Source organism: Podarcis filfolensis (assembly GCF_964270895.1).
Source record: "Podarcis filfolensis genome assembly, chromosome: 9".
Lineage (NCBI taxonomy): Eukaryota > Metazoa > Chordata > Lepidosauria > Squamata > Lacertidae > Podarcis > Podarcis filfolensis.
The window spans coordinates 28,083,166-28,102,121 of record NC_139610.1 but is presented as its reverse complement, the minus strand read 5'-3'; the positions used below and the strand labels follow the sequence as shown (position 1 = coordinate 28,102,121).

The following is an 18,956-nucleotide window of genomic DNA, read 5'->3' as shown; positions in this document are numbered from 1 at the left end:
GGCTGCTGGAAGGGCAAACTAATACCACCAGATAAGTGAGAAGTGGCTGTGGTGCACGGAGGCCTCCGCATGATCTCACAGGATCTCGTTGAAATCCAGAAGTTGCAGCCGTGCAACTCTGGTTAGCAAGGCCAGAGGCAAGGTCGTGTGTGTGGTACATGTGTCGGGCAGCCGCTTGCTATTTCACCTCAGGCGGCAAAATAGGCTGAGCCTGCTTCTGTGTCTGCATGGGCCTAGGGCACATGCTCATTTTATGCTGGCTTCTAATGGTTTTATGTTGGCTGTGTTGATATGTTCTTAATTGGTCCTGATGCTATTTGATGGTGATTCTGTATTTATTGATTCATAACTTTTGTAAACACCTAGATGACTTTGTTGATAAGCAGCATAAAAATGTTGTAAATAAGTAAGTACGATATATTACATCTATTCTCCCTTTCTTAATCTCTGAGAATTTAACAGAAAGATTGGGCACTTTTAAATTGAAACGAAGTTACAGAGGAGGGAGTATATATGGCCTCTAACAATATAAAAGCTAGCATAAAAATTGAACAGCAGATTTATTTTGAAACAACGTTTTAGATAAGGAGATCATAACCTTTCAATATTAATAATGTGTTGAAATCTGCTGACAGTTTTGAGTTGAAAATAATACAAAGGTTAGGTATCTTTCATCTATGCTTTTTAATACTGGGGTTCTTACACAGCCCAGATACCCCCTCCAAAAATGTGAGGGTGAAATATACAAAGTTTTAGAACAGAAATCAACATAGTAAAACTAGTTTTAAATTACAGTTTCAATAAGATTTACTCAAAAGGTACTTACTGTATGTAGAGGCTTCTGAGACAAATTTCCTTTTGTGTCAGCTGCCCACATGGTTTTTGCACAGATGTTTAAAGTCAGAAAATGTAGAAAGTCAGCTTAAAGTTTTATTTCATTGCCTCTTAGGTATTGGCGGATTGTTTTAGCTCTCTCCTGAGCTAAGAATCAGTTAGTTATACTCCAAAACATATAACCGAACATCTTCTTATGCTTCTTTCCAAAGTTATAATTTTAGTAAGAAGACAACAGATTTAGTAAGAAGACAGCAGGGCACAAATCTAATTACAGGTACTGCTGCGTAACTGAAAGTATTATCAGCCAATTGCAAACTTATAATTTCACATTTCCTTCATTTGCCTTTGAGAAGTTTAACACGTATTTACAAAATACCCATGACGTAGTAGGGTTTTCTCTCCCACAGATGCTTCCAAATAGCAAACAAAAAACCCATCTCTCTCCCCAGCGCTATTTTTCTTCTCTGCCTCTTGGCGTATGGAAGTGAGTAAGTTTACTGATTCCCAGGCAGCGCTAACCCATAGCAACATACAGTGGCAAAACCTGTTTGACTTGCCATTCAGATTTTAGCCTCCTTTTAAGAGCTGTTGGCTAGAACAGTCAGCTCCAAAGCCAAATAAAAAAGTGGAAAGAGAAAAACAACCCCAATAGCTGAACATTATTAATGTGCTCATAAGAATGTGTTCAGCACTCGATATGAATCTCTACCTTTATTTATTATCTCACTTTATTACAATTACAAGTAGCTTAAAACAGATTCCTATACAAATTGTTGCGAAAAATAATTAAGCCAGTGTTGTCTGGAGTTTGTTAGGTGGCTGTTTTTTGCCGGTAAGTAACAATGAACGAATTTATTAATTATACAAAATCAATTGTGCTAGGTTGAGCGGCAACAATTGTTTCCCAATCAGTAGAGTTGAAATGGCTCATCAGGATAGTTGACCCTAGACCACAGCCTGCCTAATGGTACAGCTTTATAGAAGACAGTGATGCAACATGGGACCAACCACACAGAACCACTGTGAAATTATTTCAGTTGGTCTCAAGTTTGAGCAGTTTGGTGAGGATTGTTACAGTTGCCTTACTGAATGAGATAACTAACTCTGTTGAAACCACAACACAGGGCAAATTCAGATAATTGTACTAGAAGTTATAATTGGAAGCGACTTCTGCCTGCACATTTTTTAAGCAAAGGAACACAGCTGGAAGACAGAGGTGGTTTTGCTGCAATATATTCTTAGGCAGCCTCCTGATGTTTTGGACTACAAAGTCCGCTTACCTTAAATGGTACAGCACCTCTTACCCCCACCATGATCCGGCAAGGGAAACGGTATCAGAATTTCCACCCAGGCTGGTTGCAACCCCAAAATTGGTCCTCGCACCGTCCTGGGAAGTGGGACTACAACTCCCATTAGTCCCAGCTCGGATGACCATTGGTGTGGGCTATTTTAAGATATTTTAATTACAAGGAAAGTGCAGAAGCAGAGTGTGCCCTACAATGCAACAGGCAACTAAAGATCAACCAGTGTGTCTGAAGTATTCAGATATCCTACCTTTCAAGGTTTTCCTTCAAGATCCTACCAATTCTGACTTCATGTCAAGCGGCAGCAGAAAGGAGACAAGCAATTTCGGTTTGTTTGTTTCCCCCCCAACTGGTCTATTCAGATAAATTGTCATGGTAACTAAATTTCTACTCTGCATAAACTGAGTTTCCTCTCCCTTGGGGAGCTATTGAACGAAAGCACTCCATTTTCCATACCTGGCAGTCTCAAATGTTAGTCCCGTCCCCCCATCAGCAGAAATACAGGTGTTCACGACAAAGATGTTAAATGTTTAATATCTGGATTCCTTTCATAGAAATTACTTTTGTGTGAAAGGCGCAATAATTTATGTAGGTATTCACTGCCCTAAAAATCACATAGCCGAGTGCCTGCATATCCTGTTCATTTTTGTGATGGCTCTAATTAAATTTCAAAGAAGCGCAGATATAACATCTATTTGTAGAAAGGCGGGAGTTGTCAAAATATAACTTGGCCTGTGATCCAATCTGTTGATCATGCTATTTAATTTACTTATTTGGGAGGATATGTAGGTTTGGATCCTATATGGATTCCCCTGTGGCAGGGGGTGGGGGAGAACTCATGGAGCAGGCGAAACTGTTTCTGGAGCAGTCTTCCTCTGCTAAAATTATCCCGCTCTCATCAGTTTTCCTTGTTTGAAGTTGTTATTTACAACAGAGACATTCCACTAGTTTGCTCACAGCCTCAACACTAGGACATCCCATGCATTTATTTTATTCTGTGTGCTACAAGCCAACTCACCCACTGTTGCTCTATCTCCCCTTCCCCCTTCCATGACGGCTATGTTCTACCCACACTGTTCGAGGCAGCATGTTACTAGGAATCTCAGGTTGGTGGAGCTTTGTTGCCAGTGTTCTTTTTCTAGAAAAAGAGGTGCTCACCATGAACACCTCCCTTGTTCTCTTATAGTGGCAATGGCGCCCACCAGAGAGGTGCTGGAACTGAGTTCTGGTGAGTTCCATCTGGGGAAAAACACACCCGACCCCAATCTTGTGCTCATGTCCTGCTTGCAGCCTTCCAGTTGGTCACTGTGAGAACAGGATCCTGTGCTAGATAGGCCTTTGGCCTGCTGCAACAGGGCTCTTCATGCGTCTTGTAGCCTATTGTTACAGAGACACATAATGCTGCCCAGCCAAATTGAAGCAGGTTGAAGTCACAAAGATTTTAACAGCAGACTGAAATATGTGCTGAACTCTGCAGTTGAAGTTTCTGCTTAACTTTGGCCCACTGTATGCACAAGGCCTAAATGCAAATAAACACACAACACAGCAGATAAATATATATTTATTTAAACCCATCCCTTCCCACAATAAAAATTAGATGGCATTAAGGCATCTTATACTCTATTACTATTTAAACAGTAAAGAGAACTTTTAGATACAAGACGGCACATCTATGCAAAATTCCGTTTTATCTACCCATTTGGTGGTTATATCCATCTCTTTATTCATTAACATATACAAGAAAACATGACAACTCCTATTTTTCCAAAGGAAGAAAATAACGAACAGAAATAAATGGCACTCAGCATTTAGGGCGGGTACTGTGCTACCTTTTGAGAGGAAAAATACAAACTACCATAAATGCATTTCCAAGACAGAAAATGTACTGGTGGGTTAGTTCTAGTTATTTTTTCATCACAGTTTTTCATACAGTGGAATTCTATGCAGGTTTACTCAGAAGTTCTGAGTTCAATGAAGTGTACTCCCCAGTGTTTTTTGGACTGCAGTCCTATCAGAATTCTAATTACCCATTTAAAAAATAATAATTTATCAAAAGTGAAATTATATTTAGACCATCAACTTTGTGGATGAGTGAGGAACAGTAACTTCATAGATAAAAGGTAAGATTCATTGCTGTCAAATAGCAGTGGCTCTGGATCGAATAGGATAGTTTCATTTGCATTGGGAAACAGCTTGGGATGTGTATCTTTCGTTATGCTTATAAAAGAGGTGGGATGATTTGGCTGAAACTGGAGGGAGTCAGCAAGTAAGCCTTGTGGATTTCAATATTCCCCCATAATTAATGACCTGACGAGGTCTGTGGCCACTAGAGTATTAGCTAGAGTAACGAAGTGTATCCCAACAATTCACTAGCTTTCTATGCTGTAGTAGTAGTAGTAGTAGTAGTATTTATTGAATTTATATACCAGCCACTTACCCTGGTTACGTGTTGATGTAATAATAAATCAAATAGTAGAAGGGTGTGTACAGTAGCCTCTACAGTGGCTACCGGCAATCAACCAAAGGTTTATGGGAAAAGGTTCATGGCTGGGATGAAAGGAGCTGGGAGAAATGATGGCATTCTGGGGCATAACTTTATTTTATTTATTCAACCAAATTTGAAAACTGCTTGACTGTAGTAAAACCTCTAAGTAGTTCACAAGAACTATTAAAATTATCAACAAAAACAGTTAAAGTCATTAAACACATTTAAAGTTAATTAAAAACAACTGTAAAAAAGATTAAAATACCCCAACTTCTATGCAAGGCAAGCAAATATTTAAATGAGGCTATTGGCTCATGAACCGTTGACTCCCATTGGCTGTAGCGCTGCCCTGCTTCAAGTATGTCTATACATGCAGCTCTTTTCCAGCCTCTTCTGCTAGGATATTTCATCCAGGGATTAAACTTGCAACCAAATGTCTATGGAGCTTCTGCTATCCCATTCCACAGAGTTGCAGCTCCAAATGCAACAGTCACACCTAGTCTATCCAGTTGTATCTAAACATGGTTTGGGGCAGTGATGGCCAAACTTGGCCCTCCAGCTGTTTTGGGACTACAACTCCCATCATCCCTAGCTAACAGGACCAGTGGTCAGGGATGATGGGAATTGTAGTCCCAAAACAGCTGGAGGGCCAAGTTTGGCCATCACTGGTTGGGGGAAAGGGTGTGTGCCATAGCATAGGTTGTTGAGTAGCTACAAAAGCCACATTGTAGGTCTGACTTGTGCTAATTCCTGTGGCAGGCAGTGACTTCATTCTCTTCTGTCTCACATTATTCCATCCCAACAAACTACCAGATAACTCCTGCAGCTTTCTGCTGTGAGCTCCCTACCATACTGTTCCTCCTTTCTTGCCCCTGACTTCTCCATTAGCAAAATCTCTTTTCTCTCCATGGAAGACACCAACATATAAGCTATGTGGAGTGTTCCGACAGTTGTCAGTGTATGATCACTGATCCCAGAGCAAATCTCAAATCTCATTCGAGGGCCCACAATTCTCAGAGATGGATCTGCTCACTAGAATATTGGGTTGCCAATGGAGTGGTTCTCCTTTCTTCCCTTCTTGTTTGCCTGGCAAAAGTATTATTGTTGTAGGCTGTGGATTGGCAGATTTAATCCCTGTCTGAAGGGAGGCCTGATGGTTGTAGTTTCTGCCTACTGCTACCTCCCTACAGCATGGAGAGGTGGAACCATCTCTCTCTAGTTGTGCATGGGACACCATGTGTACTGGCTCAATCATATAATGAGTGAATTTGTTCTTTGCCACGGGCTGATAACGGATGCAGGGACTGTACCAATGCAAGGGCATCATTAGTGGCTGGTAGGCAACTGCAGATGTGCCATGGGAATAAAAGTTGATACCTTCTCTTTTGTACCTCATGATCCTGTTTTGCTTTCTAGGACTGTGACTATATTACAGCTGGGAAGCTGTGCTAGAGGGAGACCATGGGATTGGGTTGAAAAATGCATTTCAAGAATACCACGGTTCAGGAAGATCCAATATTTTTTCCAAAATTTAGCCTGTCATTGTAGATTTCATCTGCAAAGCTGGATCAGTAATGAATAGTATTTGAAATAACACTGAAGAAGCTATGCAAGAAAGAAATATAAAATAAGATGAGCAGCTAGAGCATTAGATGATTCGCTTTCAGTTTTGCATGATTTAGTACAGGGTCAAACAGTATAAAAGCAAATTACATATTGTTATATTCAGAGTCCTGATAGTTGACATCGAAATAGAAGGAGACAATCTTCAGCCTAATTTCTTTAAAGGCAAACATGTGATATGAAGAAAGTGATTATGGATACCAAAAACATTTCCCTCTAGGTAAGCACACCTTTTCAGATTACAATGTGTGAGGAACTGTCATTTTATAAAATGTAAATGAAAAAAGAGAGAATATGGCAGTTGATTCCAAACAGTGTTGTAGTAAAAGCTGATGTTTTCCTATATCAGTGTCCTCCTATTCATCATCCTTGGAGCCAGTTTTGCTTAGCTGAAAGAAAGATTAAAAGATTCAGTAGCTACCATTTTTCTTGGCCCCAGTCTGCAGATTTTCTGTTAACTTTTTTGTTTCTTAAAGGCAGGTATCTGAGACTGGTACTGCTAGTGTTTAGAATGTCACAAAATTCAGTAACAGGTGTAAAAACCAATTTACTGCCAAAATGAAGAGAGCTCCTTATATAAAAAGTTGCTGAAAGGGTTGGAGAGACATACAGTAAAAAAAGAAACTCTGAGAGTATGGACCTGGGACTATAGCATTGATCAGAATCTCAGTGCATGGAAACAAAAAGGTTTATCTTGGCCTGGGGCAGTTCATCAGATGCTTTGTGGCAACCTTAATGAAACTCAGAAGACATGTTTTACCACTTTATTAGACAGCCTGCCTGGACAGCCCTTAAAGTATTGTTTTTTTTAATTAACATTAAACTACTAAAAAGTTTTATTTGTTGTGATTCTTCTGTGATCATTCCTTCACACATGCAAACCATCACTTAGCACTATAGTCAATGGCCTTGTTTGCATATCACTTTATACCATGGTGAGCTTAGCTGTAGTTTAAAAGTGAATGTGCAGTGTGATGAAGTACAGGGGGAAAATTAGGCATTGGTTTAAGGTGATATGTGAAGCAGGCTAGTGTACAACATAATTACAACAATGGAGGAATGCAAGCATGCAGGGAGATGGCAATTCCACATGTGGGCATTGAACTTATTTGTAAACAGTTAACCTGTATTAATCACATATTTACAAACACTGGGAACATCACACAATATTTTGATTTCCACTTTCTTGCATATTCAGTATTATATATCAGATTTGGTTGAAAAGCTCTAACAATTACTATTCTTTTCATGAAAGTGGTAGGCTGGTTAGCCAGTACTTCTGAATTTGTTTAAAAAAATATGTGGACATAATTCAATAGGATTTCTTTTCATGTTTAGGATAAGTGCCCTAAAAACTTATCAAAAGGAGAAAGTATCCCAAATAACCTTGGAATTAAAGGTATCTCAAAACTAGTACAACAATTCAGGAAGACTGAAATACTTACATGCTACATAAGGACAAGAAGAGAATCCAAATGCCATCCATGTCCAAAATGGTTAACAAAAAGAAGAGAAAGGGAGAGAAACAGATTAAACACTGCTGAAGTCTCTTAAATATATATGTATTAAATAATTTTCAACTGCGATGTATGTTACCTTTATTACATCAACCCAATTCCATCCTCGAGGAAGCTCTCCTTTGTGATCTATTCAAAACACCACAAACAAGCTGTTAATTTTCAAATTTCAGATTTTAATTAACCGCTTCCTGGTTTGCAGCAAACCACAGCTTGCTGCAAGATTCAAAATGCAAACTATTATTTGCAGCCACACACTAAATAATTAAATGGGGTTCATAAGGGGAGTGGGAAGGAAGGACAACGGGAACACAGGGATCATTCTCATAGTGCAGGGGTCAGCAATCGTTTTCAGCCGTGGGCCGGTCCACCGTCCCTCAGACCATGTGATGGGCTGGACTATATTTTGGGGGGAGGAAATGAACGAATTCCTATGCCCCACAAATAACCCAGAGATGCATTTTAAATAAAAGGACACATTCTACTCATGTAAAAACACACTGATTTCTGGACCGTCTGTGATTGAGGAGGCGATTGGGCCGCATCCGGCCACCGGGTCTTCGGTTGCCTACCCCTGTCATAGTACCAAACCATGGCTTGATCTTTTTATGGGAGCCAACTCAATAACTACTGAAAGATTAACTGTAGTCACACACACACAGAGAGAGCTTTAATAAACATTATCCTGCACAAAAATATAAACTTAATATACAAACATTGGTAAAATCCTGTACTTTGACAAACATTTGTTAAATCTCCTAATTCATACAATAACAAAATGCATCTTTTTAAAAAAATCTAAAAGAAACATGAACTACACCATACACACCTGTTTTATCTGCTAACTTTCGTTTTTGTGTTTTGGTCAATTGTTCCTTTTTCTCTTTTTTCTTACTAGTTTGTGCTGCATCTGGATGTCCTGTTGAGATGCAGTTGTTCAAAGCTGTCTAAAAAACGTAATTTGTTAATAAGATATTTCTGTAATTTATTGGCACTTTCTCTCATCCTTGGGTTCCCATTTAGTAAAGATCCAATTGCTTCAGATCTTCATCTATACTTTTCTACACTGGAAACTTTGCATTTACTGGCTATGAAAGCTCATTATGAGATAAGTATATTTGTGTTGCGGCTTATCATAATCCTTGTTGACAATACATGGAGTTTTATATATTGTAGCCAGTGAACAATATACAATTCTAGGTATGATAATCAGCCATTTTTACTAACAACATCCAGAATACCGAATTGTACCTGAGGCAAACAGTTACTAGTTTACTATAGGAAAGTGAAGCTTTTCTAGAAATGTGAACTTATTCTTGCAGTGGCAGTTTGGCATTAACCTCTTAATATTTGGGGGAAAACACTAGTATTTTGAGATATATAAACAAGTTATCAGCTTACCGCAATATTAATGGGTTGGTTTTCCATAAACAGCTCTTTATTATCTTTGGCATATTCAAAAATTGTGTATGTCATAGAGGTACCAAGGTTAACTTCAACTTCTTCCATTAATTTGTTCAATATACTTTGCTTTATGGTGGAGGCTCTAGGAGAAATAATAGAACCTCCTTTTAGGGATAGATGCAAAAGAAGGCTATTCCAGAAGGAATGCCACTATAAGAATCTGGAATACTTACATAGAGTTATTGAAGAATGCATCCATAGAGATGACTGGAGCAGTTTGAGGGTATGTTTCTGGCCATGATATTTCTATCAGGAAAGCTTTAGGGTCTCCATTTTCACCTATCTGGAAAATATTTATAAAGCATGGCAGTGTAAGAAGAATCCAGAAAATCCCCCCCCCCCATTTTTAAACCAATAGAAGAAATACTGAAATATATTTGTTTTATAACAAGGATCCTTCACTGTTGATTTTTATTATTATCATCATCCATAGAATTGAGTCTTCAGATAAGACGACTGCAACACTAATCGATAGAAATGTAAAATATTACTTCACAGGAATCCATGCAGCTGCCATTAGAAAACAATAATAAAAAAGACATTTGCTCTATAGGTAACTTTCCTCATTCTGAATAAACACAGTATTATTACTGTTTAATTATTACTTCAAATTATTCTTAATTCAAATAATTATTGCTTAATTCAAATGAGATTGCTGGATAACAGCATGAATCTGAGCTCGACTTCACAAATTACATGCTGTCAATCCTATGAAAATAAATGTGGCTATTGAAGTTAAAAGTTAAATATTCTTTCATTCACAACTGTATTAGACAGGTGGTGTACTTTTTTCTTTAAAAAATTGTTACCCACTTTTCCTATAAAATAATCCCAAAGCAGAGTACAATAGCTAAATCACAGTAAATGCATGCAATTAATCAAGAAATCAATTAAAAAAAACAGTAAAAACTATGAGCTACCTCAGATACATGCATATGTCTTGGAAGAATTGGGACTCAGTTCAAGTCAACACAGATTACTTTTCTGTAATAAAACCTCATGCAAACTCACCCTATATTGAAAGGAAATGGGGCTAAGTTCCCTAAAACACTCATCACCTTCATAAATAGAACGTAATGCTTCTAGCTCCATCTGAAGGAAAGAACAAGAAAACTATTAATACTTTTAAAAGCTAAAGAGAACATTTGCACAAATCTTTAAAACACAAAATAGTCCTAAGGGTAATGCTGCAGGAAAGGGCCAAAGATACTTAGCCAGTAGTGGTCTTGGTCTCCTATTTGCTTCTTAACCATTTAAATTGGGTACAATCTGTTTAAGTATTAATATTTGATATTAATTTCATCACCTTCAACCTTAGTTCAAAATAATTTTTAAAAAGAGAACATTAAATAAAAAAGGGTTTAATGCTACTACTACTGATGCGCTGTGGGTTAAATCACAGAGCCTAGGGCTTACTGATCAGAAGGTTAGCAGTTCAAATCCCCACGATGGGGTAAGCTCCCATTGCTCAGTCCCAGCTCCTGCCAACCTAGCAGTTCGAAAGCACGTCAAAGTGCAAGTAGATAAATAGGTACCGCTCCGGCGGGAAGGTAAACGGCATTTCTGTGCACTGCTCTGGCTTCACCAGAAGCGGCTTCGTCATACTGGCCACATGACCAGGAAGCTGTACGCCACCTCCCTCGGCCAGTAAAGCGAGATGAGCGCCGCAACCCCAGAGTCATCCGCGACTGGACCTAATGGTCAGGGGTCCCTTTACCTTTACCTTACTAATGATAACACCAACCTAGCAGAGGTGTATTATGTTGGGTATGAAATAAAAGAAAGACGATAAACAATATGAATACTTTATAGGAACAAATGTTTTCAACTACAGGGATTATTATCCAAAGCGCACTACAGTCAATGATACAGGTGACTCCTAACTTACATGGGGGTTAGGTTCTGGCCACCTGCAAGCATAAATGAATTGTGTGTTAAGTGGGGAAGCACCCTGCTGCACTTCCAAGCTTGCAAGGAGACCTGCCACAAAGAGGATGTCCCCTTTGGGCTCTGGGGAGGGTCTCCTCGTGAGCTGGAGGCGCAGCAGGGCTTTATTGAGGCACTTCAGGTCTTTCCCCCTAATTCTGGTTTCCAGTGCCGTGCATATGCGCAGTCACACATCACTTGAATACACGTAACTGGGGTGGGTGCCTGTACTTTTTTCAAATAGTCTGGACAGAACCAAAGCCCTATTTTATTTTGCATGTGCTTTTTTTTAAAAAAAGCAGTTATGATTAATTTTCACTGTTTTGTACAAGACCTTAAAACGCATATACACATGGAGAAAGATTGTAGGAGTATTCTGTGCATGGTACTCCCTATACAGTGGTACCTCGGTTTACAAACTTAATCTGTTCCGGAAGTCCATTCTTAAACCAAAACCGTTCTTAAACTGAGGCGCGCTTTCCCTAATGAGGGCTCCAGCCGCCGGTGCCTTTCCACCGTTCAGATTCCATTCTTAGACCGAGGTAAAGTTCGCAAACCAGGACACTACAGTTTTGTGAAGTTCGTAAACCGAATAGTTCGTAAACAGGGCTATTCTTAAACTGAGGTACCACTGTAACTTTTTGATCCCCCCACTTATGGACAATAGTGCCTTGTGTCATATTTCAAGCTACAGTACTTTGAAAGTCTCCCCTGTGTCCCTTGCTTCACAACCCATTTACTATGTGGCCTGGGAGACTGCTGTTTTGAGAAACAGAAGCCCAAAGTTCCATTAGGCATATGCTCTCTAATGCAGTTCTTTAAATCCAAGGCAAAGTTAAGAAAAGAAAACATGAAAATACATATTATATACAACAGATAAATTTGGATATTTGTATTTATCTATAGAATTGATAGAATTATTCAATATGAAGAATACAACAAAAATTATGATCCAAATCCAATGTTTACATCTTGTCGAAACTGAGTATGTAATGAACACCTAACTGCTGAGTTTTCTACTGTGTAGCAAAAGTAAAGATGGTAGCTTGTCTTTGTGAATGTAGATGTGGGGTCTGTGTGTCTGGTCTGCAGACTCTACCACCAAGCTATGGTCCCACCAAGCTATGCTCCCTACCGGCTTTCAATCAGGGCAGAGGTTTTCAACCTTCTTGAGTCCACGGCTCCCTTGAGCAACTACATTCTTTCAGTGGTACCCCTGTGGGGCTCAAAAGCCCAGTTATGTCACCCCTTGCCTGCAGAGCAGGCAGACTCTCACCTTTTTGAACATTCTCCCTTGTGGAGTGTTCCCTCAGCCTCCTCTCCCCCTCTTCTTGGGAGTCCTCTGGGCAGCTAATACTGCTGCCCCTGCCCTCTGAGCTGCCCCTCCCTGCCCCAAAGAGGGGTGCCTCCACACACTGCCCCATAGGGGCCTGGGACTTGTCTGTCCATTCCCAACAGCAAGGGCTGGTGGACTGGCTAGCTGGTCTCCCTCACCCGCTTGCTTGCTTACTCTGAGGCTGCTTCAGCTCCTGGCAACCAGCACCCCCTGACCAGCCCCAGAGGCAGCATTCGCCTGCGGAGATTGCAGCCAGGTCTGCCACAATTAACAGCTGTGCAAGCCTTTGGGAGGCTGAGACGTGAGAGGGCATCAGAGGATGAGGGAAGGAAAGAGGGATAGATGACAGTGTTGCACCCATGACCATCATTCAAGGCACCCCAGGGTGCCATGCCACACTAGTTGAAAAACCACTGAATCAGGGTATTGCCTACTTGGTGTTGACAACTGTAGTGAGTAAATTATCAAAATTATCCTGAGGTTTTTAAGCATGCTAACTTCTGTAATGTAGGGGTGGGCCCAAACAGATGGAGGTGTAAAACAGTGGTTTAGCAAGGCAAGTCTGTTCAGAATTAAGGAACAGGATGTCTCTGCACATAAGCTCTGCTCTAGCACTTGAGATCTGGATTTGAACCAAGCTCGCAAGACCCTTCTGCAAAGATGCCCACTCTTGCAACCCATCTCCCCCCGCCCCCAGCAGCCTAATTCTTGCTATTGTCAGGACACTTCAGAGTCAGGAAACCTTCCGGATCTTCTGCAAATTACCTAGATATCCATTAGTGAGTGCTAGTCTAAATTCTGCCCACCTCTGCTCTGTTCATAGAATTGGAGAGTTGGAAGGGACCACAAGGATCATCTAGTGCAACCCCCTGCCATGCATCTGTCTCATATGGGGATCGAAACTGCAACGTCTGCATTATTATTAGTTATTATTATTATTATTATTATTAGTTGCTCTAAGCAACTGAGCAATGCCCCATGTTGCCTGTACAAGCTTTTGGCTGCGGCAGGCAGAAGCTCAACAGGTGCAGCGCCTGCCCCCGAGAGGCAGAGCGGGGGGGGGAGAGAACTTCGCCTGTTGATTCTCTACTTCTGCAGCGGATGAAACTCTGCCCTTCTCCCCATCATCACTAAAACCTTTCAATCCTCACTCACCTCCTGGTCTTCGTTCGCCGTCATGGCGCGACACCGGAGGAAACAGGAGCGCCCCCCCAACCCCTTTCACTGCCCACCGTCCCTCCTCCCAGGTGATCGCGACGCCCTCCTCTCCGCCAGGGCGAGATCCACGCACCCCGACTGATCCCGACAGCCGCCTACCCGTGCGCGTGCGCCGAAAATGACAAGGGGAGGCGGGGTCACGGCACTCGCGTCCTCACGGCCCTTCCTATTGGACGCGGGGGTCCACCCTTCCGCGTCTTGTTCCCGGCTGTCTATTGGCCACAGGCTCTTTCAGACACGCCCTCTGGCTCGCTTCGGTCCCTTATGCCAGTCCGGCCTCTTTCCTGGTCCTCATTGGCTCTTCGTCGAACTCTAACACTGCCCGCGCTCCAATGGTTTCGTCCCTTGATGAGTCTTGGCGCTCATTGGTCAGCTGGAGACGTCGCTCTCAGCTGGTTTCGCACCCCCACTCCCAACCCCCGGCTTGTTTGCTGGGCTGCTCAGTCAGGCCTTGGGCTGCTGCTGTTGGACCCTTTCCCCTTCTTTCCTCCGTGGTTCGGTCGGGCCTTTCCCATGGACTGCGCCGGCCGCCTGTGGCGCTGAGGGGGAGCCGCTTCTTCCTCACCGTGCAGCGGCGCAGGTGCGGGTGGAGCGGGGCCGCGCAGGGCGTGGTGGGCTGCGAGGGGAAGGGGACGCGGGAGGGTCAGGCGCTGTCAGCTGTCGGGAGCGCCATGACTGGCTCCGGGAGGGGCCGCGGAGGAAAAGCGCCGGCCAGCGGCCTCGGGCGAGCAGGGACACCGCCGAGAAGCTCGGGGAAAGTTGGGCGAAACCTTCTAGGAAGCCGCTTGGTCATTCATGGCTAAGCCACAAATTTATTTCAGGCTGCGGAGTTTGCAAAGCTAAGCCGGGTCCGGTATGGTTTGAGATTGGTTGGGAACCGCGTGTTGAGATTCCTGGGTTGGACTGGATGACCCTTGGAGTTTTTTCCAGCTCTACAATTCTTTGATTCCATATACTGCTATTAAGGTGGGGGAAGCTACGCCTCTTTCAATCCTAAGATTTCATTTACTATTGCATGTCGTATCAGCTTGCATTTGGGAAGAATTTAGTCAGAAGTATTTTTATTTTTTTTAGCAGAGGTTTTTCTTTCTCTTTGACTATTGGTGTCCCAGAATAACGATAAATGTATCTGGGTAACAGACCAGTTCATTGAAAATGTATACTTACTGTTTCAGATTTCCCTGCGAACCAACCTTAACGATGAGCCCTTCGCAATGGGATTTTCCTGTGGAACTATGCTGCCGTCCTATGGCCTTCGTTACACTCACGGGTTTGGATGTAGTGTATAATGCTGTTCATCGGGCAGTTTGGGACGCCTTTTGTGCAAACAGGAGAGCGGACAGAGTGCCAATTTCTTTCAAAGTACTCCCTGGGGATCATGAATATCCTAAATGTAGGACAAAGGTATTGCTTTTTGTTTTATGTTTGGAAGTAAAGGATTATATCTTGATTGTAAAATATATTTAATATGAATTACTTGCTGTTTGCAGTGATTCTTGTAATTTTTTGTGTAATCAGTTTTCCACTTGAAGGTTAATTGAATGCTGGAATCAGCTAAAGGGATACTTTCAAAAGGAAGCATATAATTGTAGCTTAAATCTAAAAACTGAGTTACTATATAGGCTAGAAGCCTTATTCTGTATCTGACACAAACCAAAGCATGCTTTGCAACTCTACTTGAGACTATTTTAGGAATAAATTGACAGTTCTCACAATGGAGGGATTTAGAAAGTGGAGTCACCCAAGAATCCATATTGAGACTTCTGTTTTTAACTTGTCCATTTGAGTTAGGGGTGAACAGTGAAACAAACAAAAAAATTGTGAGGCGCTCCAAAACATTCTTTCCAGACTGGGTGAATGGGCAATAAAATGGCGAAAGCAATTCACTGTAAGTGAGTATAAAGTGATATACACTGAGGGACAGGAAGTCCTGATTTCTTATATATGCTAGTTGAATCTGACCGGACTGACCTGGAACAAAGTCTTGGGGTTTTAGTGGATAGTTCTATGAAGATGTTGTTTCATTGTGCAGTAGCTGTTAAAACGGGAATATCACATTAGGAATCATTAGGAAACAGATTGGAAAATAAAAAACCAGTATTATAATACCATTGTACAAATCTTTGTTGAGGCCACACTTGGAACGCTATCCACAGTTCTGGTCCCCTCACCTCAAGAAGGAAATTGTAGAGTTGCAAAACAATTTGGAAAAGTGCTACCAAAATGATCAAGGGGTTTGAGCAATTCCCCTGTGAGGAAAAGTTACAACATTTGTGCCTTTCTAATTTAGGGGGGAAATGGGAATGATAGAGGTGTATAAGATTATGCATGGTTCAGAGAACATGGATTGGGAGAATCTCCCTCCTTTATGGTACTAGAATCCAGGACCTTGGAAGATTCAGAATGGGCAAAAGAAAGTGCTTTGCTCAAATGCATAGGAATATGCTCCCCAAGATGTGATGGGCACCTACTTTAAAGAGAGATTAGGCAAATTCATGGAGGATAGGATTATCAGCTTCTGGCCATAATGGCTATTCTCTGCCTCCAAAGTCGGAATCTTTTAATATCAGGTGCTGGGAGGTGTAAGTGGGTAGAACACAGTTGTGTTCATGTCCTGTTTGCAAGGCTTCCAAAGGCATCTGGTTGGCCATTGTGAGAACAAGATGCTAGAGTAGATTGTGATTCTTGCTTTCTTACAATGAAGCATGTTTACATAAAAAGTCCTCCTAAGTATAATGAAACTTTCCCCCACGTGTATTCTGCTCTAGGCAGTAAGATTGGTGATTAGCGTAGAGAAGAGAAAGGTTTGATCCTTTATTGTACTTCTGGTAGCCATGATAGAGAAGGACATGGAATAAAGCAGAATGTTTTAAGTCCTGGCATAAATATATCAGTCACCCAAACTTGTGTAAGAACAGAGAGAACAGCTCACCTTGTTTGTCAATGCTTGCAGAGAACAACGTATGAATGGTACATTCCAAAAGGAATCTTGAAGACTGGCTGGATGAACAAACATCTGAACTTGGTGCCTGCACTTGTTGTGGTGTTTTATGAACTGGACTGGGATGAGCCACAGTGGAAAGAAAAACAGTCAGAGTGTGCTACTAGAGTTGAAATTGTCAGGTATAATTTCAAAAGATTTCTTAGGTATTAGCTTAGTAATGGCTTAATGCAAACATATTTGGGGAAAAGTCATCATTCACAAGCTCCTTTCTTCCTCTTTCAAGACAGATAAGCAGGGTGCAATTCTGAAGTCATTGGGGCTTACTTCTGAGTGTAGAATTGCACTGTAACTTACATATGTAAGGGTGCTTTTACAGCAGAAGTCTAACCATAGGCTGGATTTAACTTAATGAGTTCCACTAGTGCAGTGGTTCCCAAACTGTGCTCCGTGGAGCACTTGGTCTCCCTGAAACATCTCCAAGTGCTTAGCAAATAAATAAATGCACGCCTTTGGCCTAAAGGCAATAGTAGTACTCTATGCAACTGAAAAAGTTTGGGAACTAGTGGAAGCCAGTGCAAGGACCTCTGGAAGGACAACAGGGTTTTCTCTTTCTCTTCCCCCTGCCTCCCCCCACCCAGTTGGTGAGATGAAAGGGGTCATCATTCTGACTGGCAAACTGAAATGCTTGTGCTGACAGAATGATTGCTGTTGTACTATGTTGAATTCATCCCCATGTTTGAAATGCTACTTTTTTAAAAAGCACACATACCATCTTAGTTTACTTAGTTTACACCTTTGGGAAATCTAATGTAAGTGGAAAGAGAGAAAGTCTGCTGCTGAGTTCTATTGCTTTCTTTAAAACAAAAACAGAAAGCCTCCTTTTAGTTAAGATTGTACTAAACGTTTGGTTTGACTTTACCCCCAGAGGCACACTTCATTGTCTCTTGAGACAGGCAACATTTATTACTAAACGTATTTTGCAGTATGGTCTAAAGGCTTGCATGCATACCATCCTCAGTTTGATGTTGTTTATTGTTCTTACAGGCAGAGTTTGCAGGGAAGAAACACAAAAGTTGCTGTGGTTTTGATTCAGAAGAAAACACCGTTACCTCCAGGTGAAGTACAATTGAAATCTAAAATAACCAGATTTGAAATAAATGAACACAGTAAACTGAAGTTGTGAAATACACCTGTTTTTCAATAGAAGGCAGAAATGTGTGCCATAAAGAAAGTGTGTGTGTGGGGGAAACTTTGTATTACTATAGGTTGAAAGTTTTTCAGTAGCAGTTATTTTATTTATTTCTAAACATTTTCATATACCACTGTATCGTAGAAATATATCACAGCGGTTTACAACAATATCAAAACACACAATAAAATAAAAACAAGTTAAAAGCAAAAGAATTAAAAGCATACAGTATATCTGTCTTAACCCTTCGCTGGAGACAGATGAGAGAGCTGAGACTGGTTTGAAAACCAGGTTTTCTAGGTTCCTTTTTATTTGTGTTAAAAGCCTTTCACGCTGTCCTTACGGTGCAGGTTGACGTGCTTTTAGGAATCTAGTGCACCACGGGTTCGGATATATTGTAATCAACTGCAACAGCAGTGTTGTTCCTGTAGGTCTCGCGGTCTTTGTCTTTTCTTCCAGCTCAGAAAAAAATTTACTCCACATTTGGTTCAAAGGGGAACAATTCACCTTATATGTTGTAGTGCACAATGAACTCATTTGCATGTCATGTAAACTATGGTTAATAGCATACCGTGAATGTGACAATCTGTTGCCCTTTGACAGATTTTCAGAAAGTAGACGGTTCAGCATTTTTAAAATTTTATTTTAGGAGAAGACGTTATTGCTTCTGAAAGGGCAGCGGCTTTATGCAATGCTTGTGACCTCTCTGGAAAGTCACTGTTCGTTTTGCCACATACTGATCACCTTGTAGGTTATATTATAAGGTAAGTAAATTATGTGAGAGGCAGGTTTTTCTTTAGTTATTTTTTTTACCATGGCCGAAATCATCCTCATGCTTGCTTGAGAGTCACATTGCACTCAGTGGAACTTGCTTCTGAGCAGTGGTGACTGGTACCTTTTGAGACTGGTGGAGAAGAAGGCAGGGAACCCAACAGTAGATGGAGCCAGAGGCAATGAAACGCAGAGCAAATGCTTTTCAGTTTTGTCCGCATCCTCCCTGCTGAGTTCTGCAAGGGCAACACCGAGACTAAGGAGGAACTGTCAAGCAATGCTACCCTGTGGACTGGTTGCAGTTGAAAAGACAGACAAGTGAGGCTGGCTGAGGGCAGACTG

The 18,956-nt window shown here is 41.3% G+C and overlaps 3 protein-coding genes across 7 annotated transcripts in view; 1 reads left to right on the top strand and 2 right to left on the bottom strand.

The window, feature by feature from the left end:
• LOC310770387 (uncharacterized protein) overlaps window positions 1-1,453 on the bottom strand; it is a gene marked incomplete at its 5' end in the record, with an annotated part of 41,542 nt that extends 40,089 nt beyond the window's left edge. Inside the window, one exon of the mRNA XM_083630976.1 lies at window positions 827-1,453. Coding sequence (XP_083487102.1) covers window positions 827-877 — 51 coding nt within the window. The remainder of the gene's footprint in view (window positions 1-826) is intronic.
• Window positions 1,454-3,686: 2,233 nt separating this feature from the next.
• Window positions 3,687-13,890, bottom strand: RWDD4 (RWD domain containing 4). 2 transcript variants are annotated; one of them, XM_083631386.1, is made up of 7 exons: window positions 13,648-13,890; window positions 10,242-10,322; window positions 9,404-9,513; window positions 9,168-9,312; window positions 8,596-8,713; window positions 7,846-7,895; window positions 3,687-6,638 (listed from the first exon to the last, which is right to left on the bottom strand). In XM_083631386.1, the coding sequence occupies exons 1-7, from the start codon at window positions 13,669-13,671 to the stop codon at window positions 6,606-6,608; spliced, it is 561 nt and encodes a 186-aa protein (XP_083487512.1). In that variant the 5' UTR covers window positions 13,672-13,890; the 3' UTR covers window positions 3,687-6,605. The 2 variants fall into 2 exon arrangements, with proteins under 2 accessions (XP_083487512.1, XP_083487511.1); XM_083631385.1 differs by having other exon boundaries at window positions 3,687-7,697; window positions 13,648-13,819.
• A 94-nt stretch (window positions 13,891-13,984) lies between these two features.
• TRAPPC11 (trafficking protein particle complex subunit 11) overlaps window positions 13,985-18,956 on the top strand; it is a 67,293-nt gene continuing 62,321 nt past the window's right edge. For 3 of the 4 annotated variants that reach the window (XR_014552138.1, XM_083631055.1, XM_083631056.1), the window contains exons 1-5: window positions 14,071-14,290; window positions 14,886-15,114; window positions 16,664-16,833; window positions 17,699-17,769; window positions 18,493-18,607. Coding sequence is in view for 3 of the 4 variants with exons in the window: in XM_083631055.1 (XP_083487181.1) it covers window positions 14,911-15,114; window positions 16,664-16,833; window positions 17,699-17,769; window positions 18,493-18,607 (560 nt within the window). In the remaining variant the exon portion in view is untranslated. Of the gene's footprint in view, window positions 14,291-14,885; window positions 15,115-16,663; window positions 16,834-17,698; window positions 17,770-18,492; window positions 18,608-18,956 lie in introns of all 4 variants that reach the window. The other variant, XM_083631054.1, reaches the window with a different exon arrangement.